The 23360-nt window shown below is 41.9% G+C and overlaps 1 protein-coding gene across 1 annotated transcript; it reads right to left on the bottom strand.

Moving 5' to 3' along the window:
• Window positions 1–767: 767 nt before the first annotated feature.
• LOC147153499 (dynein axonemal heavy chain 12-like) lies at window positions 768–23273 on the bottom strand. Its single transcript, XM_086045722.1, has 72 exons — window positions 23179–23273; window positions 22974–23067; window positions 22614–22740; window positions 22464–22490; window positions 22182–22371; window positions 22021–22090; window positions 21783–21941; window positions 21501–21696; window positions 21149–21337; window positions 20902–21055; window positions 19889–19980; window positions 19630–19808; window positions 19407–19542; window positions 19184–19309; window positions 18962–19096; window positions 18502–18695; window positions 18189–18429; window positions 17918–18103; window positions 17641–17841; window positions 17365–17559; window positions 14907–15028; window positions 14679–14814; window positions 14436–14582; window positions 14200–14319; window positions 13883–14039; window positions 13610–13782; window positions 13361–13513; window positions 13039–13278; window positions 12626–12871; window positions 12415–12534; window positions 12179–12288; window positions 11866–12049; window positions 11650–11790; window positions 11471–11554; window positions 11141–11329; window positions 10911–11030; window positions 10590–10778; window positions 10346–10497; window positions 10124–10262; window positions 9879–10045; window positions 9528–9783; window positions 9141–9437; window positions 8795–8973; window positions 8426–8618; window positions 8171–8332; window positions 7797–7991; window positions 7541–7674; window positions 7298–7460; window positions 7141–7221; window positions 6891–7067; window positions 6692–6823; window positions 6487–6576; window positions 6268–6408; window positions 5950–6191; window positions 5722–5869; window positions 5487–5632; window positions 5095–5309; window positions 4811–5003; window positions 4533–4725; window positions 4259–4431; window positions 3802–3942; window positions 3549–3707; window positions 3140–3435; window positions 2809–3062; window positions 2580–2720; window positions 2351–2488; window positions 2045–2278; window positions 1755–1943; window positions 1454–1557; window positions 1180–1384; window positions 975–1112; window positions 768–863 (listed from the first exon to the last, which is right to left on the bottom strand). The coding sequence occupies exons 2-72, from the start codon at window positions 23063–23065 to the stop codon at window positions 768–770; spliced, it is 11583 nt and encodes a 3860-aa protein (XP_085901848.1). The 5' UTR covers window positions 23066–23067; window positions 23179–23273.
• Between the last annotated feature and the right edge of the window lie 87 nt (window positions 23274–23360).

Genomic DNA, 23360 nt, shown 5'->3' with positions numbered 1-23360 from the left:
TATTTGTTACCATTGCTCATCTATATTTTGTCAACCGAAATATCCTAGGTTTACTGTATTTGCATCATAACAAGTAACACCAGTTTGGTTAAACAAAAACAAGTTATGTTAAGTTTGGTCATACTTTTATTTTAAAATGAATGCTGTATTAGAAAGCATTGATTTGATGTTTGTGTGCTTGCACTTATATAGTTACTCACATACTCATATATGCTTTATTTGTACTGTATTTAAAGTCTGAACAAATCATCTGTGACAGCCGATGATCCTTTCAGCCATCAAGCTGACAGAGTAGCGCCACACCACGCTTGATCCAGTGTTGAGGGCGCTTGGTGGTGGGCAACAACACCGGAATGACAAAATTGGTGGAATGTCCTGTTGTAGACAGGGTGCCCCTCCTCTTGCTTGTCTTGTAGAGAGGAGAAATGTAGCGATTGGCAGACTCATCTGGGATGTCTTTTGCTGCATGGTGGAGAAAACGAGGAAAAGAAAATATAATGACTGACAACAATGAAATGAAGTAAGAAAGGTTAAGTTCATGGGGGCATAAAAACAGAAAATGTCTGTTTATTGTACATCCAAATGCATACGTACTGGGTTTTATCCAGATAATTGGCATCGTGTCAAATAGGATTTTGGGATACTGCTCCACTAAAACTCCACTGATGAGAGAGACAGCACAATTTGATTTTTAGGCTGCTTTTCAAGAGGTTGTCCTGTACTTCAAATAATGCTCATTGTTGTAAAAGACCCTTCTGTGGTTCCCTCTACCTTTTTTTGTCCCATCGAGCTCCATCAAGAAACAATCCATTAATGTAGACACCATCTTCTGGAGGCGTGTCTGACTGAGCAACTGGTAAAACCTGAAGGATCAAATTACAACATCATACATGGAATGGCTCGAAAGAGTATGTTATAAGTATTTAAGATCATAACTGACTGTTGGATTGTGGAGAAAAAAAATGTGTGTTCACCTCAAAGTCAAAGCCCAACAGATCAATTGGAACATTGTATTTTCTGGCGTAGTTCTGCATTGCTCCCGTTAGGAAGGCCTGGGTGAAGAAGAATCCTGACAGCCAGAACACACTGGGTTTACCAGTGTTGAACCAGTCCTATAGGAATATAGAATTCATATGAGAATGGATTGGATATTCTCATTTCAAGACAATTGTGACTCACCTGCAAAAACTTGAGCCTTGCGAGAAAGTCATTAACGTAGCTGCCCAGGGGCTTGAGGCTTGGGTACGAGCGTTTGGCCCATTGCTCTGGAACCTTGCCCACTGCCAAACTATTTGCAATTCCCTCCAGCTCTGCATCCATCACCACTAAACCCTTGAGGGCCTTTAGCAGGTTCTGAAGACTCACCCGGATGGTACTACAAAGCCTGAGAAGGAAACACAGGTCAGATGAGGTGTTTGACTTTACTTCACATTCTATGTGTGTTTGCTCATACGTGTTGTAGCGCTCCATTTCTTGGACAAGCACAGTGTTCATACTCTCCTTGTAGAGCACTGGGTACTTCGTGAGAGATACTTCGATGTCAAAATTATTTGGAAGCTGATGGGATAAAATAAACGCTATTATTACTTCTAAAATTTATGACGTAAATGGGAAAACTTTTGCAATTTTATTCTATATACATATTTCTCAATCCAAATGTACACCCACTCCCTTAAAACAAAATTTAACAGTTAAAAATGGCATGTCATTACAACTCTTGGAGAGGGACAAATAAAAAGATATTTCCATCATACCTTAGAGAAAATGTTATTGGCTATGTCATACAGCGCATTATCACTCCCAGAGCTACCTCCTCCCTTAGAGCCACCTCCCTGGGTGAGAAGCAGCGAATCAAACAACAGCTTGGTCTGTTGCAGGTCCTTTGAAATATCCACATTTTCGTGCATTCCGAATATTTCTGGGTGCTGGCTGACTGGAAGCTCCTGGTACGTCGTAAAGGTATTGTTACGCTGTTTGAAAGGCTCGCAAACTCAAACCAACCACTCACACTACTGACTACATGTAGTATGATGTAACACTTTACCTTGATAAATCGCAGGTAGTCATCATAGGAAGATTTAGGCGGGGCAACATAGTCACCGCTTGGAGAGAAAGGATAAGAAGGTTTATCCACAACATCCCTGTTGTAGAAGTCAGCCAACATGGTGTTCAGGAGGCGCCGATCCCAGTTGTCAGTTACGCGGCCTCCATAGTTGCACTCTCCGGTCAAGTAAGTTATGGCCTCGAAGGGCACCTCATCATATTGATTGATGAACAACTACAGAGAAAGACAGAGGACATGCCTTAGGATGCATGTGACAGGAACAATTTTATGAGTGGGAATGATTACCTGGAGCTGTCTGATACTTATGTGAAGGTCAGTCTCATTGAAGCCATACGGAATATTCCAGCCGAGTGGGCCAAACTTCCTTCTCTCCTGAACAAGCGCGTGGAAGAAGCACAGGCCATATAGGAGTTTTTCCCAGACCTAAGAGCCGATACAGTTGAACTGGTTTAAGAAATGAACCTGTGTTTACTGCAATGTGGCCAACCCGTTTAATCAGCACCCCCTAACTCACCAGTTCTTTACTTGTGCAATTGTTGAAGAAGTTTTGGTCACAAACAGGATTTGACATGTACGATTGCAGTATGTTTAATCGCAGTCCTGTTGGGGGCTCATTTGTCATTTTTACTCCATTCTGCAGAAGGGTCACTGGAAACTGGTTTCAGAGAGGAGCCAGCCTCAGGCCTCGAACCAGATAAAACCAAATTGCTGTACAGTTTGGCATACGTCACGTTGCACTTTACCTTGGGCGAAGGGTAACTTGTGAGCCAAAGTCGGAAGTCTTCGTGGCATGTTGCAGGACTAAAGTCCTCACAGATCTTCTCCAGGGTAGACATCCAAGACACAGCCAGATGACAATTCTGCAAACACACCCACGTCCCATTCTGCATGGCTGTAGATATCATTTTGGAAGCAATGGGTCCTTGGCCCTGCCCCAGAGAAATGGACTGGAAATTGTTCCCACCCATGTCCTTGTCCGTTGCAAACTTCAGTAAGCCTGTGAAGCGTGAATGTGTCATGAATCTTTGAGTGTCAGTGCTACATAAAGTTTCATAAGTAAACTGCAGAACCTACTAGCCATGGGATCAGCACCAGGAGAAAGCACAAACACCAGCGGGATGGTGGCGTTAGAGTCCATGTAGCTCTTGCTTAGGTCAAAGGGAGGCGGCTGAACAAAATTTTTCCCCAGCTTAATTATTACATATTTGTTTACAGCTGGCACAATCTTGTCAGGCCTGAGACAACGAACAATGATCATCTTCTGGAGTTCATTGAGTTTATCACCCCAGGGTGAGGGCAAAGGGACATTACTAGGCTCTTTGCTGTCAAAAACAGGCCTGAAAAGTTCTGGGCCTGCAATGAAAGCATCTCTGTGGAGTAAACACAATTAAGGTGCAACAATTTAAAACCTGTTTAATACTATCCTTACTCTACAGCCAAAAGAAATCACAACAATGAAATAAATATTGAATTGTTTTCTCACTTCAGTCCTTTTAAGCCAGGAAGCTCATTGGCTCTACAAATCTCATCCCAGCTCTTATCTTGTAGCCAGCTAGGATCAGGATTAGCAAGGGTGTTCTGCAGGCCCACGCCTCCCGTCATCAAGAAGATCAAGTCAGCGTACTCAATCTCACTTTTTGCTCTGAAGGAAATGTCAGTATTTGTTTTATTTACACCAGGCAGAAGAATGATCCAAACAAGTCATTTCTCATCCCGAAATGGTTTGTGACACTCACAGAAGCAGATTGCAGCAGAGGATGAAGGAGAAGAGAAGTTTATCCTTCTCAAACAGAGAGCGACAGACATTGCAGAACAAGTTATAGGTGAAGTGATCGACCAGGTACATGACCCTTTTTTCCAGGATCTTGGACTTTTTACTACATAAAAACAGGAACGGCTTTTCAGTTCAGAACACTCCAGTTGCTTGGTGTCAGATAATCAACTGCAAAACTACAACTGGCGTCTTCAAACCTTAAATGACTTCAAAAGGATTCACTAACTACCTTAATGTTCAGTAACACACGGTAACATCTACCACTAATGAGACTTGAAGTATACTGTATATAAATTTATGATCCCATGCAAGCATTATGAAATTTCAGCAGTAGCTGGCAATAAAAAAAGGCTCATAAATGTCATCATACTGTATGATCCCATGGCACTCTTTCCAGAAAAAGATTGTATATCACTCACCTTTCTTGAATAGAGTTTATATAGAGGTTGACAAACCAGCTGAGAGAGTACTGGTACATTGGGTCTATGTTGGTCAGGTCAGCTATGGTGAAGAACAGGACGGACGAATGCTTGGCAATAGCTCTGTAACACTCTCGAGACTCGGCTATCATGATCTCAGTCTCCTCTGCGATCTGGAGAATTCATTGAGACATTGCAGTCAAAGAAGAAATCCATTACATCAGTAACACAGTAACTCAGTAAATCAGTAACTCATGTTGAAAATAGTACATGCCTTTTGTTTTTTTGTAATCTCATTGGACATGATCTTTGCAGAGTCTAGGACCTGAATAGCACTCTCATCCTCTAAAATATTTCCCTCTGAGGACGAAAGAGTCTCAAGGATCTTGTCCTCAGTTTCCTTTAGGTGCCTGTTATTTGCAGCAGACTGTAAAATGAGTGCATTTCTCTCCTCTTCAAGCTCTGGCCTGCAAAGCAGATGTAGAAGAAGAAAGCTTTGATGAAGAGACCCAAGAATTTGAGTGGAGGCTCAGTAAACATGTAGTATGGTACCTTTCCTTGGCAACTACAATCCCCAGCAGCTGGTCCTCTAAGCCCTCTGGGGTGATCATGAAGTTGAGCAAAGACACCTTGGTGGCCAGTTCTGGTAGGTAATGAGGGTTCCTCAGCTTTGTGGTAATGTAGAAGCGGAATTTGGGGGAGTACTCAACCACACTCTCCCCCAGTTTTATACATTCCACACCACCTAGGCGAAACAAGCATGACATCAATTATAGTTTTTACATTGTTTATCAATCTCAGGTGCCCTTTTTGCAGCCGTGCCACATTTTTGGCACCTTGTTTGAAGGTTTGCTTGAGGAGAAGAGGTTCCAGTGAGGGGTCCAACTCTTCTCCTACATGTTCCAGCAACAAGGGGCTTCCAAACTGAATACAGTTTTCCAAAGTTCTCATGTAGTCATCATCCGTTAATTTGATAATGTGTAACTTGTTTTCTTTCTCAGAATTCTTCACCCACTTTGTGGCCTGACCCTGGGGGTCAATCATCAGAGGCCTGAAAGAGCAGGGATACATGAGGACAGGCCTGAATGATTAAGTGTTTCACAATACTATAATGCCAGAGAAAGAATATGTGTACTCTTCCTTCTGACTGGCTTTGTAATTGACTCAAGATAGCAGTGCTGCGCAATGCAGCCATTGCATTTCCATAGTCAGTACAAAAGTTTCTCACCATCGGCGTGAATTACTGGTAATGACACCATTGTCAATCGAGAAAGAGTCAGTGGGAAGGCCGGCGATATTCCATGCCCTAATCTTAATGGGATCGCCCAGTGTCTTACTGAGAGAGAAGTCATCTGATGATGGAATGCTCTTAGACTAGAGAAATGCAATGATGAGGACAACCATACATGTCAGGAATGAAAGTGAAATACTTTGTGTGTCAATCAAGGAATTACAATACCTACTTGACATAATTTGATCCATTGACTAGTGCAGTCCTGCCTGAAGCTGGCAGTGAAAGCGCCCAGGTAGGCCATGACACCAGCAGAGATAAGGACATCACCGGTAAGGTTGTCGTATGTGCTCTGCAGATCTTCAGCAGCCTTGGACCACCTAAGGAAAAACCTTGTTTACTTACCTACTGCCATTGTTATAATTCTTCCCATAAATTCAAATGTTGAGCCATTCATCACCTTGTTTTCTCCCCACCCAGACCACCGATGAGTTTCTCAGCTCTCTCCAACTTTTGTTGACACAAATCCCTCTGGGCTTCCAGCTTGGCCTTCTCCTCTGTCTTTTCCTGAGATATTCTTTGCAGGTCAGCCAAACGGTCCATAACCTCCTTTAGTTGGGCTCTCTTCTCTGATAGTGTGGCCATGGCAGCAGCCAGGGTCGCCTGAGCCTTTGCTTGTTTGGCCTTTTTGGGAGCCACAATCTAAAAGCACAGAGTTGAGTATACCTAAATGCACAATCGCATTTCATTTTTGAGAGAAAAAGAAGCTAAGTTACACCTTCACCACCCTGTCGTAGGACTCCATTGCTTTGATCCACTTGCAAAGGCCTTCTGCTGCTGAGGATGCTTTTGCCACCTTAGCAGGGTTGAAGTCAGGATTAGTCATGTATGTAGCACGGATTTTTTGCATTGATTCCTCCTGTAAGAAAGATAGGGGAGAGATGTATTAAAGGTATCGTCTTATCGCATTGCAGTCAGACGATTTATTGCAACTCACAGGAATATTGTCCTTATCATATTCTTTAAGATCCCTTAAAAAGTTCATGTCCCCTAGCAGCCTCTTGCTTGGACCCCAGTAGTCCAAAACCTTGGCAATTAAGAACATATCATGGTAAAACAAATGCCATGGTTTGATTGCTGATATGCATATTAAAAAACGTTGGTTTTTTTGCCATTGGAGATGTATTTATATCAAGACAAACCTTTTTTCCAGATGCAGCAGGATCTGTCACTTTATCTGGAGCTGTTCCCTTCATTACACACACAGCTGACATCACTAGCTTTACTCCATCAGGAGGGTTTTTCATGGACTTTACAACAGTTATGTCAGCAGGCTGAAATCAAGCAGGTTAGTGAAGGTCAAAGAGGAGGCAAAATTTACTCTCTTCAGAAGGTTCTCACCTTTAAGGTGTTCAAAGCTGTGATTGATTCCTCCAGGGCAGGGATGGCCTCAGCCAATTCACTATCACACTCATCCTTCAGAGCTTGAGCCTCAGCAGCTTGAACAGCTGTGGCCTCCTCTTCAACACGCACAAGTTTACTCGTAGCTTCAACCTCAACAGACTCCACTGCGATCACCTACATGTCATCACAGTAGACAGTATATTTGTGTAGATTTTTATAAAATGCAATTGGTGCTAGTTCTCTTTACCTCCATCATTCGATTGTTTTCTATCTGTGCCTCTTCAAGTTTTGGCTGTAAGTCTACCAGCTCCAGTTTCATCTCACCAACCTTAAGAGGCACAAAGCCGTTTAATATTGGTGATTGGGAGGGAAATAATCAAATCAAATTGTAGCATATCATGTACCTGACATTCGGCAAAGGCTAATGTTTCCAAACCATTGGTGTATCTTTTCTTTGCCTTCATGACAGCATCTCTTTTCGTAGTAAGGAGGTGACTGAAAGATGCCATGAGCTCAAGGTAAGATGTGGGTGTAACATAATTATGGCGACCTAGCTCAGAGCGGAATCTGCAAAAGAAAGGGTCCAGCCAGAAGCTGATCGACTATGAATTCTTACTTTTAAAGCTCCTGTCTCTTGTATTGTATACCTCTCTGAAAGCTGAATTGCAGTGGTATGAAATGTTTTGCAGATGGGTATGATTTCCATCCTTTCATTATCTTTCATCTCCAACGTCTTCAGGAAAGAGTTGGCGACTCGCTCAAGAGCCTCGTCCGGCCAAGGCTGTCAGGCATTCAGACAAAAATGTGACGCTTACCCCCAAAAAATATTTACCATTTTCCCAATTTTGTGTACCATGACTTGTTTCAAACATCAGCAAAAACTAGTTTATCATGCATTAATACCTGGAACCAGTTAATGGTGCAACAATTAGTAAGGGACGGAAACTGTCTCAGGCGATTGCGAAAGGCTTCGCCAATGGGACTGAAAGCCACAACGATGTGTAGGTTCTCCTTGCAGCGTGCCACAAAGTAGGCAAACAGAATCAAATAGCTCAACTCCACACTCTTATTCTTCACTTCGGCAATGGGACGCACTGCCTGGAAATGGGAAGAGAATGAGATTACATACATAAATATACATGTGAGTGTGCTGATTGTGAACATTGTACAGTACTTGTATTGGTTTATCATGCTTATAAAAATGGCGATGTGAAAAAAAAACATTTCGACAATTACATAATACTGAGTAGTTCAAAGTACTTTAATTCATATCATACCTCAATGACATCCTGTTTCTCATCCGTAGTAAACAGATTGGGCACCTCTCCTGTATTCAAGACACTGTTCACATCTTCAAGAAAAGCCTCATCTTTGATCTGAGCATCAGTGAGCAAAAAAACGATCCTTTGACCCTTTACCCCTGCATCCCTGAGAAGCTTCTGCAATATCAAGATAAAATGTGCCACATCACACCCCATGACCAAACCACAAAAAAACAAGTGCTATATACAGATAACAAGCACAGCGCTAACCTTGAGGTCATCTCTCCACTCAACCATGCCATAGTTCTTTGAGATTTCAGGCTGGAAAAGATTCATCTTGGCGATAAAAGTAGCCAAACGAGTGATGGACTGGCGACCACTGCCTCCCACTCCTACTAGTAGGGCATTTCCTCCTGGCTGCTTCAACACACGGCTTATACGGGACAGGTGCTCCAAGACATAGCTATATCAGACAAAAAAAATTAAGAATGCTATGTCGGCAACATTTAATTGTGAATTTATTAAAACCTTTTTTTTTTTTATGAGTACACTTAAAAAATGAAGGCAGATGTTTTTAATATCATACATATATCATTGGGTTTAATTTAGTCCTGCAACGGTGTTATGATTAAAATATACCGAAAGATGACGAGATTCATGCGGGTCTTGTTCATCTGGTTGTATTCAAGAAGACATGACTCCACCACTTCAGCAAAGCTTTCTATTGAGGGCACCTCAGCATACAAGCGATCATCAGCCTTAAGATCGGGGTTCATGTAATCGCCAAACAGCAGAGTCTGCATGTCTTGCTCGGCCAACTGACAAATAAGAACATACCAAATTAAAATTACATTTACCAGTAACCTTACGTTTTATTTTTAGAAACATCACATATTCTGATCTCAGGCATCATAAATAAAGACAGGGATGAGCAACCTAGATTTAAATCCACAATGAGAACAGCAAAAAATGCAAGCCAACATACTTTACTGCCTTGTTTCAGGTGATCGAACACCTGGTTGAATTCTTCATTGAAGTGATCTTTGAGGATTTTGGTCATCAGCTGATAGAACCATGCTCGATCCTTGTCATCCACCAGACGGTCATAGAAGACACGGAAGACCTCGTGGACAAAAAGGCGAATCATAGAGCGTCTGTTCTCCAGAGATTTGCTTTTTACAAGCAGGCAACCTTGTATAACATGTGAGAAGTCGCGTAAGTTAAACGTGTAGTGAGACTTGGCTGGTGTTGGAAGCAAGTTCTCCATGGCTTGCTTGTAGACCTTTGAAAACACATTTGGAAAACTCAAGTATTGGAAAGGTAAGTGTTTGTCGATACATGTGAATGTATTGGTCCTATTCGGTGGACTCACATCCATAGTTGCTGTCACCGTTTGGCTGCCAATAGTAAAATATTCCGGTGCAAATTCATTGTTCTTGAGATAGAATGCCACCATAATGGAGAATATGCGAACCACGGTCTCATCACTGAAAGAATTGATGCTAAAAATGTTGAAGTGGCGCAGGAAGCGAGATGTCACAGCATTCCTGCCACCACCAGGAGGACCCATTGCTGTAATGACCTGGATGTCAACTAATTTGATGCCGGAAGTATCCTTCAGGTCATACCTGCCAGAAAAGAATGGATTAGTCAAACAATGTATTTTATCCTCTTCCGTTCAATGTCCTTCTTTGTTTGGTGTTGAGTTGGCAATGGCTCATACCACATCTTGTGATCCATAAACTGTCGAAGAAGCTCCACGGGAGGCTGAGCTCCAAACTGTTCCAGTGCTGGCATATTCACATCATCTATGAATATGAGGTATTTCTTTCCCATGGGCGGGCCAAACACACCTTTGCGTCGCTTATCTAATTTGGCCATGATGATGTTCTGGAAATCACAAAGAGTAGAGAATGAGGCCAGTCAAAGTTGTAAGAACATTCATATTCATCAGTGGTTCCACCTGACCTGTGTTTGGTTGGCAGTGGTGCGGGCTGAAAAATTAATGGAGAGGGGTAAAAAGAGGTCTTTGTCCAGACCGTTCATCAACTTCTCCATGACATACATTGACTTTCCAGTGCCAGTAGGGCCAGCCAACAGCAAAGGCCTGAGCAGAGAAAAAGATAGTGAAACAGTTAACAAAATTGACAAATACATACCATTCATATGTCTGTGAAGATATTAACATACGTTCCATAGGTGATGCAAATGTCCATTAGGAAGGTGTAGCGAACTGAGTCAATGGTGGGAACAATGATGTCCTGCACTTTGGTGGTTTTATCCCCTAGGCTGACACTTTTGATGGCATCACTCCAGTGAACCCATTTGCCTTTTCCTTTAAACTGAACAAGATATTAGATTAGACTGCACCAGAGTTATTATAAAGTACCGATTTGAAAGACAAAAGTTTCTGATCGATGTAATTCAGTGGTACCTCATAGAAATAATCATACACCAGGCCTTTCTCATCCATTGGGCACTCCCATTTCCCCACAATATCAGGAACTGGATGATCGGCCGTCCTTCCAGACACTGTATCCCTGATGAATTCACTAAACTTCTCCCTGCTTTTTGAATCACAACTGCCACCCACAGACCATACTAGGGAGAAGGAAAAGGCTGCCTGCAACACCAAAAGAGACAACTAGTACACAAAAGCCTAATGAAATGTACAGTATGTATGTATTGGAAATATGCCGTTCAGGGTATTTTTGGAAAAGTTTATAAATAATATTAAAATTATAAATATTTGTACCAAGATCCAGGTTCTAATAGTTTTATCATTTGTCTCCATCTCTAGTGGTCCTATTAGCAGCATCTCAAACAGTCTACATAAGGACACAGAAGTGTTCCAGTTGGTTGTGGGCACAACTTCCTGTCAAAAATAAAGTCATGAAATTACAATATTCATGTCTGTTCTGAATGATTGAAAACTCATTTTTGGGTTTTTGCATCTCGGATTCTCCGGGGTTTGGTAATACTTACTCTGCAGTGTTTACGCACCAGCCTGAAGACAGGTGGCAGCAGCCAGCGAAAGAGTTCTAGCAGCAGACTTTTATGGTCAGGACTTTTCAAAACCTTAGGCAGTGTGTTCATCCAGGAGATTACTAAAGGCTCCCAGCCCAATTGAGAAGGCTCCATGTAGATCATACCACATCGACTGACTGTGGCAGGCTGCCATGGGAAAGACACTTTTTCAAAGCTTGGCATTGTTGCATTAGACTTGGATTGAGTGCTAATTCCCTTTGGATAGTTTAATCTGTTGTAACATTATTTGAAACACATTTGCAAGTTATTCAGTAACTCCAAACTTACAGAGGCCTGTGAGAGATCCATCGCTTCAAAAATTAGACTCATCTGATTGGACATCTGGATAATTTCTCCACTCATCAGACACAACTGTGATGTGAATACAAACAATAGAGATGTTCGTAACAAATCACGATCCAAATCACATGACTGTACTTTATGTTCATTACAAATAGTGTATATACCTTTTTGTTGTCATCCAGCACAGTATTCATACTTTCGATCCACAACGTATCTATGGGACCATCAAACACTACCCATTTACGGTCTGGCGTTTCAGCCGATGCATACTCGCGAAACGTGTTGGCCACAATACCATCTGTCCACTAAAACAGAGAGAGAAAACAAAAGGAATACAATAAGACGATTTCAACTTTAAAAACATAGATCCAAGTTCCCACCTCATGAGAAACAAGGTCAAACTGTCCAAAGAGCTGTCCCATGGTGATCGCCTTTGGGTTCAATGTCCTGAAAATGACCTTTTCCTCCTCTCCATAGCCTTTTTCATTCATCAGAATCAGTGTGTCAGCAAGAACATGCAGCACTTTAGTCTTCCCAGAAAATGACTCTCCCACCAGCATGAACCTGAAGCATAAATGTTTTACCCTAATGCAATGCCAAGTTGATCCAATTCGGGATACAATACTCTCTAGTCCAATATAATAAACAAAACACATCCAAATGAGGCAACCTGAAATTCTAAAATTAGCATACCCGTGCCGGACTATCATCATCTCATATGTCTGGATCATCTTTTCTATGAAGATCTGTGTTGACTGAACATTGTGCTTTTCACAGCACTCCAGAGCAGCTTCCAAAAATAACTGCCGAAGACATGATTGCATGTAATATACAGCACATACTACTGTATATATATTGTACTGTCTAGCATGGATCTGCATGCATATAGAGATTTGAGAGTCGATAAGTGAGACATTGGCGCATCTTACCTCATAGTCAGCCTCAGGAAGAGTAATCCCAGGAAACAAATCGTTGGTGATTCCAATGAATAGCGGAATATCATGCGAAAGAAACTTAGGTTCGTTAACATCTTTTATAGACCTCAGAATCTAGACGTTAACACAGAAAAACTCCATCAATATACAAAACAAAAGGAGTGTGGGGAAAAATCATTGATTGTATAAAGCCCAGCACAAATACCAGTATGTCCTCATTTTCATTGGGATACTTGAGCTTGAGATTGCCCGCAGCCACAAGTACAGCTTTGACAGCCCTCATGCCATAATCATAATGGAACTGGGAGGAAAGTTGCTCTGAACAGAGCCTGTAAGTCATTGCAATCTTGATGGACAGTGGCTTGGCATTGAGGAATCCATATGAATAGAGAGAGATCTCTGCTATCAGAGCATAGTTGGGGACCATCATGGTCACTGTTCGAAACAACACCTGAGACAGATAAAAGGCCACGGTAAGCTAAACAGAAAAACTTAAGTTGTTATCGAATAATGTTGATTAATTTCACAGTCACATGCTATTAACTCCAAACAACCATATTCTGTTACACAATTTGCGATAAAATAGCCCATGCATTGTAACTGATTAAGTGAGAAGACCTTAAGGTTGTCAGGGAGTTCAGAGCGCCCTGCGTAACCAGGGTTCATTGTGATGGACACAAAACAGTTGGGGTTGAGTTTAAGCATGGTTCCTTCAAAGTCAAAGTACTCCAAATTCATTTCAATAGCCCTCTGGATACAGAGGACTTGCTGGGCTACTACAGACAAGACCTCAAGCTCAATACGGTTGAATTCGTCAAAGCAAGCCCATGCTCCAGATGAAGCCAAACCTTTGAAAAACTGGAAAATGCACAAAAACATGAAGAGCTTTGTCAGAAGCAGAAATCATAATCTGATATGACTTTTTGTTGTCTGATGTTACTTTGCCCATAGCAAGATAATCCAGTCCATCAGAACAGTTGAAGACCACACACTGCACAGCTAATGCTTTGGCTAGATCCTTGGTGGTTTCTGTCTTTCCAGTTCCAGCTGGACCCTCAGGTGCTCCACCCAAATTTAAGAAAAAAGCGCCAATCTGTAAATATATGGAGGGAATTTTACACGGGAACATAAACAATTGTTGACAAACAAAATCAAGAAACACTCCTGTCAATCACTGTGTTTTTTATACCAGAGTTCTGTAGCATCTGTCAGTCAGTGGGGTGATGACCAGTCGATGAGAGTTCCCTAGATACTCATAGGCATACTTAACATCACAGTTCATGATGCGTACTCGTACATCCCCATTGCTCCAGTAGTAACGAAGCTGTGCTAGCCATCGGAAATCACTTTCATTTTCTACACCTATAAATAATGAATGTACACACACTTGTATTTTGTTTTAACAGAGTAACGGTAAAACAGCAACAGCATAGTGAATGTAGGCCTTTGTGCCATAAGGTACCGTGCTCAATTAGCTCCATAACAACATCCCTTGCATGGACATCAATTGTCACAAGTGCTCCCAAAGTAATCCTTGTTTGCTTGGGTAGTGTCCCTCTCACCAACCCCACAATGTCATTCAGCTGTATTTGGAGTTGCTGGAAGTAGTTTCTCACACCCTATAGAGGCAGTCAGAGGCATCATTTCTTGTTTAATTGGCTTGAAGATGTCACTAAATAAGGTCAGTTGCTCAAAAGTCAGACCAATTGATCACAATTTGTGCAGGTGAATAACGTTTTCATTTCATGTAAAATATATTTTCTCAAAAACCTTACTTACTTGAATCCCTCCCCTGATAGCTTCATGTGCCTCCAGAGTCCAGAACATTTGTGAGGTACATAACACAACCTGCCCGGGCCACTCCTTCACCCACTGATTTCGTGGAGCTTCAGCATAGGACTGTCAAGACAGCATTCTACTACAACTGACTTGTATTTTGCATTCACTCACCTTGTTTGCATTTTCATGGGAAAAAAATCTCTGACCTGTGGTTTATTTCAGTTAAGTCATCTCACCATTCTGGAGCGATCCACTACATCCTTGACACTGCGAATCATCAAGTCTTCCACCTGCACCAACCACTTCTCCACTGCTCCGTTGGCCTCAGCTGTAGATATGAGTTGGGTTAGGGCAACACGCTCCCCTTCACTGCTGTACATGGCCTGATTTAAAAAGAAAAACAGTCAGTATCTGAGGAAAGTATCAACCGAATGTCTTGTTGCCATGTACTGTAGTAAGTACACTGTGTGAATGCCTACCTGTATATCAAGGTTTGGTAGAAAGTCTAGCTTGGAAATACCCTCAAAGCACTTCCTCAGATGCGGCTGTACAAGCAGTGGATCCTTGGTCTCAGAAAGAATTTCCAGCATTTCATCATTGGACAAAAAGAAGAACCTGGGTGATAAGCAGCAATACCACAGTCATCAATAATATTTTGGATTTATAAATACGGTCCAACTTAAAGAAAATGATGTTGTGTTGGTCACCTTGGAAAAAAGAGACGCTTTTTCTCCAGGTAGTTATTTATTCCTTTCATGATGGTGTCTAGGTGGCAGTTGGAATCTTGTAGTTTCTCTAGTAGCCCAGGCATTGAGGTTGCCTCCAGAAGCTGGGAGAAGACAATTTCATAATTGTTGTCATCAGTAGACCATTAACCATAGGATAGGGTTGCCAACTCTCTGAAAAATAATTAAGGGACACCTCCACCTCATCGGCAGAGACAGCCTACCTGACTGCCTTTAACCTTCCTGATTTTCTCGCCCGTTTCTCTCTCAGGCTAACACGGAGGTGCTGATGCACGTTTTTATATCATGTCGTTTAAATGATTGTAACGCCCTGCTCTCTGGTCTCCCCAAAAAGTGTATTTCTTCCCTATAACTACTGCAGAACTCAGCCGCTCGGGTGCTGATGAGAACCAGAGGGCGGAAGCACATTACACCAGTTTTAAAATCGCTGCATTGGCTGCCCGTGTGTTTCAGGGTCAATTTTAAGGTACTTTTATTAGTTTATAAATGTCTCAATGGTCTTGGCCCATCTTACCTATCTGACTTGCTTTTGTCATACTAACCCCCGCGGATCCTGAGGTTCTCTGGCACCGGCCTTTTAATTACTCCTAGGGTGAGGACCAAAACCCATGGCGAGGCTGCATTCAGTCATTTTGGTCCTCAACTTTGGAATGGCCTGCCAGAGGACGTCAGGTCCGCAGAGACCGTTGATATTTTTAAGGGGAAGCCCAAGACATACCTTTTTAGTTTGGCGTTTAAATAATTGTTCTTAGTCTCTTACTCTTTTTATCCAATCTTATTGTTTTAAAGTTCTTAGCTTCTTTTATTGCTTTGTCTTTTTAGCTTCGTGTTCATTTTCTTTTAGCTTCATCTAGGTTTTACCTCCAGTGTTTCCTCAAGGGGGGCTTCCACGCTGGGAGGTGTGGCTGCCCTCCCTGCGCCATGTTGAGGGGCTGCCCCGGTTTATGTGGCCCGGGGGTCTCTGAGGTGATGGTGCTACCCGTGGCCATGGCCTGTCATTCCTCTCAGTGTGGACCAGCTTCCCTTGGGTACTCTTTCTTTATATGGTTTCTCTCTGTCTTGCCATGCCTCTTTTTAAGGTTATATGTGTGTGTGTTTGTGTATGGGTGTGTGAGTGAGTGAGTGCAGGTGTGCTTGTGGATGTCTGTCTTTGTGTATACTGCGAGGGAGGGAGGGAAGGCGGGAGCGAGTTCTCTTTTTATGCTGTATTTTGACGTTTTTAATGTACAGCACTTTAACTTGCAGCCTATGTGTGAAAAGTGCTATATAAAAAAAATTTGATTTTACTTATTTTTTTCGGTGGGTGAAACAATGTTTAACTATTTAAACCCGAGAGGAGGTGAACTGGGGTGGTGGAGAGGAGGTGGTGGTGAACTGGTTGGCACGTCCGACTCACAGTGCAGATGTTGTCGGTTCGAATGTGGCCTTCCTGTGTGGAGCTTGCATGTTCTCCCCATGTCTGCGTGAGTTTTCTCTGGGTACTGCAGTTTCCTCCCACATTCCAAAAACATGCATACTAGTTTGATTGAACACTCTGAATTGTCCCTAGGTATGATTGTGAGCGTGAATGGTTGTTCTTTTGTGTGTTTCCTGCGATTGGCTGGCAACCAGATCAGGGTGTACCGTGCCTGCTGCCCGTAGACAGCTCGGATAGGCTCTAACACGCCTGTGTCCCTTGTGAGGAGAAGCCGTTTGGATAATGGATGGATGGATGGATGGATGAATACATAAAAAAGTTATTATCCAGAAATGTAGTATAATACAAACTAACAAAATTAACTCATCAAAATGAATATCCCTCAAACAGAAACCTTTCCTGCACATTCATAATTTATGAACAGCTCAATGCCACATTATGAGGAGAGAGCCTATTTTTTCCTTTTATATTTCTTCTGAGATCTTGCTGCAGCGAGGAGTGGTTTGTCTTTGACTACTGCAGAGTAAAACTCTGAGCAAGACATGTCATAGTCAAGGCGACTGGCTCACAATGAGCTCAACTTTAATTAGGTCGGCAGAACATTTGTTTCGCACATTTATCCAATTAATATTCATAAAAGATAAATGGTTTTTTTTTCTCCGTAAGAGGACTGCTGCTGCCAGTCGCTCACCCAGTAAGATAAGCGGATTCTGTATCATTATACTTGTGTATGAATGTGCTGTCAGCTCATTGGACACAGAGCAGGGGATGTCCTAGGACCGTTACCACAAGTGGTCATTTAAATGTAACTGTTTTTCATTAATTCCATCAACATTTTACAGACTATACTTGACTCTCACGATATTATGGGACAAAGTGAGTCCCAACTCAATATGGGACGTGTACTTACATTTCTAAATACGATACAATTTCGTTTTTCAAGGTACGGTTGGCAACCCTACCATAGGAAGGCTATAGTTATCAACTTATGCTGAGAGTGACCTTTGAGTCCTTAACACAGTGCTGCATGACCTCCTTCCAGTTTTTGTCAACGATTAGGAAAAGTCGCCCTTCTTCTGGAATCTGCTGCATGATGTCGGCAGACGAGAATATGGACTCAAGGTAGAGCCACTGAGCCTGCACCTTCAGCCACTCATCAATGGTTTCTTGGATATGAAGAAGACGCTCCTCCCAAATCTAAATCACAGATCAGTTTGGTGAAAAACATTTACAATAACAGTCTTTATAGTACATAGTGTCATTATACAGTTATATAACCTTGATCTCTTTCTCAAGGGGTTTGATGAACGGTGAACTCCTCATTGTCTGAGTTTTCACAATCTGGTCATCTAAAATTGCCTGAATTTCATCCAAAGCAGTCAAAATGGACACACCAGTGTCCCTGTAAGGCTGATGCTGGAGAGAAACACTATCCCAAACAGTCACCATGCTTTTCATGGCTTTCTCCATGGAAAACTCCTACATAGATGCATTAAGTAGGAAACATGTTATGAAACTTATTGTTTGGGGGGAGAAAAAAAAAAGGAATCCTTACTTTACTAGCAGCAGCACTAATTGATTCAAACTTTTCCAGGTATGGAGTCAAGTTTTGTTTGAGAACTTTGCGTAGTGTTGTACCAGCATCAGGAGTGAGATCATACCCAATGATATGTGACATCTGCTCCCAGTGGCGATCTCTGATGCCCAGATTACACAGGACTGACACTAAAGGGATGTGCTCCTATTATATAACAATAATAATTTGAAGTTAGAAATCATGACCGTGATCCTTAATGAGCACATTAAACAAAAGATGTATTGAATACCTTGAACTCTTTGATCTGCTCTAAGACAGTTGAGCACAAGACTGAAGGACTGTCATATTTGTTTGAATCTTCTTCACCGTGCCGTTGTCTGGACAGTCCACTTGTTTTTTTAGTACCCTGTTTACTCTTGCTCTTCCTCTGCTGGAAGTGCTTCAACATCTTAAAGATCTCCCTGAAGAATTCATCCACTTTTATCTCCATTCCCTCGCCATCTAGGTCTGCAAAAGCACCATCCATCCAGCTGTTCCCAGGGAAAATATTAGATGCAATACCTAAACAAATCACAAAATGTAACCCATGACTAAAGGCAGACCTGCTCTTTGTGCGTTGCCACTTTAGTAGCAGTCCAAACAACTTCTGGTACTGTTCAACACTGTCTCTGATGACCTCGACTTCCGGGTAACATGTTAGTTCCCACTGATGAAACACCTCGTCTTTGTGGATGTCAGTGATTGTTTCCTCAACTTCTTGAAGAAGGTTCTGAACTGTCCTGACTTCTGTTAGGTACTGCAAAAATAAAATATTGTTTACATATAGTTTATAAAATTCCAAATTTCGCAAATGACCTGATTCTTATCAGATCAGTATGGTGTACATTTTTATTACACTTCTCTCCTGGGGTATTACCATATTTAATACCCTGTAGAAGAGGTTATATTTTCACTGATGAAGAGATGAATGAGGCAAGTGCTTTGAATAATAGTTCAAATATTTGGTCAGCTCCCTTTGTAAACCAAGCTCCAAACCGCGGGAGCACAAATAATTCACAGTACCTGCTGCATCATATCAAGCTCAGAGCAGTAAGGGAACTCGTCAACCCTTCGTTCCAACTTGGCCAGATGAACCTTGACCCTTTCTCTTTTAGCAAGCATCTCCTGTTCCCCTTTCCTTTTGGCCTCCTGCAAAACCTGAAAACACATACAGTATATCCATTCTATGATCATACTTGAAAAGAACACTACCATGATACACGTCGACTCAGACAGGAGCATTACCTCATCGCTGAGTTCAAACACCTCTTGGATTTTCAACGGCCACATAAAGACTGTAGAATGGAGTTGTAGATCTTCAGGTTCAAATATATGGACATCTAGAAGGTAGCTCAGTCTGCTGTGGGATTTCTGTCAGATGATAAGAGCCAAAACATTCGAAGGTCTAAATAAATTAACAAAGAAGCTTTAGGGATTGTAAAATCACTAACACAACTGTGAATATTACCGTTATCTTTTCATGAAGAGGTGCGATATTCTGTGTCTTAGTTATTTCAATGTAATCAATAATTTTGGCCATGTCATCTGTAGTCTCTGGCGCATTCAAAACATTTCTTCGGATCGTTTCAAAATCTGAGCAAATCCTTTCAAAAGAAACAAAACAATTATATGCAGTAAATGAGCCCTGTTCACCATGGAGGGACACGTTCCACTTAAAATGAAAGACTCACTGTAGATGTTGCTGAGTGTGCTTAATTTTCATGCTGCTGATTAGTATTTCAGCACATGTTTTTGCTTTTTTAGAAAGTCCCTGGTTCAACTCATCACAATACAGTTGGACCATTGGAAAGTGAACTTTGGCTGGGAAGTTGCCAAGTTTCCTTGATAAGTCACGGAACTCCTCTACTAACTGGAAAGCACAGTTAGATCACACACCAACACTCATCAGGAAGGTGCGGCCCAGTACACTTCTGAAGTTATCATTCTCACCTGAACATAATCAGAAAATGAGTGGGTTTCTTCCAAAAAGGTCTCAACTCGAGCCTGAGCAGTTCCATTGACTAGCCAGTCATAATTGTCAACTACAAAACAATTGTATGTCAGAAAAACATACTCTGTCTAAAATAATACTTGATTTTTTATTTATGGGCTCTATTTTTGTAGACAGCACACATCCACTCGGGAGTAAAAACTGCCACATCTTAATTTTCGTGCCGTTGCAAGCTACCTTGGAATTTGGCAGACCGCACTGCGCCATGCTGGACGTCCAAGTGCATTTTCTTTAAAATGCCAACGGTGCACCTTACAATTTGGTAGCAGTAAGTAAATAAACTGATCTATAGACCAGCAAAAAAGATCTAAGTTGTGGCGCAGGGCCTGTCACGTGATTTGGGTGGATTTGATCGAGGCGCAGACTGACAGATTCCGAGCTCTGTGGATGTGTGTGGTGGATGTTATCGTATTTCATTAATAGATGTGAACAACAGCATGTATCAAACCCTCTGAATCATTGTAGAAATCAGTACACTGAATACATTATTATTATTATTATTATTCATTTCATCATTAATTTATTTTTAAAAGCACCCCCCTGCCCGCAGCACACTACGGGAGAGGGGTGTTGTCACAGACGCACAACTAGGGAAGGCAGTCTCCAAGTGCCCACTTCACAGCGGCCAACTTTACATCTTCTGTAAGTGGAGATCTTTTTGAAGTTCCTTCTAAACGAACTTCGTGCGCTTCAATCTCCTGCATGGGCAACAGCGAGTCAGTTGATACTTCGGGCATATGCGCTGAATTTAAAGGGAATGAGAGGCCGTGCCTCCATTGGCCGGGAAGTAAGTCGGCTATGTTCACTCCCACATCGGAGCAAATGCCCATTTTTAACTGTGCACCTCTAGGAAATACCAAAAGACATAAAACTCCACCCATGCGCACAGTTAGACCGCGCTTTGTGCAAGACTTGTGCTGGGGACAAAAATAGGGCCCTATGTTTTCATCACCATAATTCTGAAAGTATCGATCAGGCTCTTCTAGATTCTTGCGCACAGTTTCTGTTACGGTGAAATGAGCCCATGCAAGCGTATGGTCAGGGGCCTTGGCATCCACAAATGCAGATGTGGATTCTGACAGCCACGACTGAACCGTCTGCACTTTCTGTGGATCAAAAACCATCTCTAAATACACTTAAATATGCTGATTGGGGTGGGGAGGATTTGACCCAAAAAGATCTATGACACGTGAGCTCACCTGTAGTGTGTTTGTAATGACATTAAGAATTGCAAAAACATCTGCTTCAAGTTCCTGTAAGGTGGGGTACATTCCCATCTTTTCGTCATTAAATGTCAGGGACATATGAAAAATTGGTAAGAAGTGGTAGTTGTCTGGCTGAAATGGGTAGACAAACCCTTCCACACTCCTCTGAAGCAGAACTTTCAGCTGGGAATTTGGAAAGGACAAATAGGACAGACATTTGTCATAGAGGAGAAAGTGTGCAGACTGTGTTAATGAAGTAAATGGACCAATCTGTGGAAAACTGAAGCCAAAGAAAAATTGTAAAAAGACAAAGAATGTTGGATTATGTATGGTGGCAGAACTCCACCTGATTGGAGATGAGGGTGCATGCGCAATCAAAGAAGGCTTCCATGACATTTTCTTTCACTGAACTCAGTGTTTTTGGACTTGTCAGTAAATTGATGACTTTAGGGAACCAGGTATTCATGATGTGTTCCTCAGCTGTCTCACATTCTGCAGCCAGGTTTTTATGCAACGCTTTGCCATCAACAGGTCCCAAAGCCCTGAACAACAATAATGTACAACTTTGTTCAACAGCGCGGGTACTTGCTTCTTTGACGTTTTTTTTCTATTCAGGCCGTATACATACCTATATCCTGTCAGATCCACCAAGGCCATTGAAGAAAAGGTTGCGTGTCCAATTTCCAAAACAGTTTGCATTATGGGATGTAAAATGTGCAAATTTGCCTTCATCAGCTTCCGGTTTGTGACAAAGGTCTCGCGTCGTGTTTGGGAATGTTCAAGAATACTACAGAAGCAAATCATTTTATGAAGATGCCAAACAAACTCAATTGATGGCTATGTGCATGTGGTCATAAAACACTCACTCAAGTGGAAGAGACGTCTGCTTTTCCAGAGCAGGTTCTTCATATTCTGGATCCTTCAGGAATGTCTCCACTTAAATGAATGCATGTGATTTGTGGTGTTTTCAGGCTTACACTATTCAGATGTAAGTGTACACACAGCACACACTTCTAATTGTCAATACCTGTGTGTTTGATGATAACATCATGGAAGTTGTCGCTGACTTCCGTGAACAGCTGGTGCAGGAGTTTGTTTTTCTGAGGACTGTCTTTAAGTTGAGGAGGGATTTGACGGTCGATGGAGTCCAACCACTCCTGCGGGAATGGAATGACTGGGCGGCTTTCTACACACTGCTTCAAGAATATGTAGTTCATCTGCACACAAGGAAATACAGTAGGTGAATAAAATTTTTGAATGATCACTCATTACTCCACAACTGCAATTCGCTTTCAAAAAGTAAACTCACTCTGTGCTTCCGCTCCTCACTTTGCATCTGTAATGCAAATATTGAAATTTAATATATTAAATAGCTTTTAAAAAAATTATTTTCATGTATGATTTGTGACGGTTGTGTGAACATTGGTTTGTCAGAATACAGTTGGGAGATACATCTTACACTTGGAGGGAATTGCGGCTCTGGTGATGGGCTGCGCACAACTCTCCCCATATCTTTGTTCTGTTTGTAAGCTTCCACTGCTTGGGACACAGCCATGCAGCTGGCACTTTGCAGGAAGCCAATTGGCCTGCAAAATGATCGACAGTCTGTGTGCAGCACAATGACACTGTGTATTTTGTATCCATCCTAAAAGTTTGAAAGTCATCCTAAAAGTTTGAAAGAGAGAGAGAGAGAGAGAGAGAGAGAGAGAGAGAGAGAGAGAGAGAGAGAGAGAGAGAGCGAGAGAGAGAGAGAGAGAGAGAGAGAGAGAGAGAGAGAGAGAGACTTTTGCCAATAATGATAAATGAACTGGAAACATACACTGGTAAATGGATTCGCTGTTGTTGCACTTTCCTCCATCGTTGTTCCAAAAGTTGATTGTGAGTTGTTGTTTGTCTCTGCTTCTCCGACATTTCTAACAACAAATTATTGTTCTTGTTTTTATTCCTTAAGAACAGATCGTACAGAGGTATTTTTTTTATCTACAATTGAGATTGTGGCGTCCCATGAATATGAGGCTACTTACCATGTATAACGTACCTTTTCTTTCACAGTGTTTGCAGCGCTTCACTATTTATCGACCGACTGTATCCCGATTGACTTCGTGCGGCATGTTTCGGCGCGTCGTTGCCATAGACACAGCACTACCGAGTCGCTAGTCAAGAAAAAGGCGGTGCTTGTCGCTAAAACATTCTTCTCATGGTGATA

The sequence above is a fragment of the Filicampus tigris genome, chromosome 1 (assembly GCF_054856515.1).
Source record: "Filicampus tigris isolate MCC_2025a chromosome 1, RoL_Ftig_1.0, whole genome shotgun sequence".
Taxonomy (NCBI): domain Eukaryota; kingdom Metazoa; phylum Chordata; class Actinopteri; order Syngnathiformes; family Syngnathidae; genus Filicampus; species Filicampus tigris.
The sequence above is the reverse complement of the archived record's forward strand: the minus strand, read 5'-3'. Positions and strand labels throughout refer to the sequence as shown.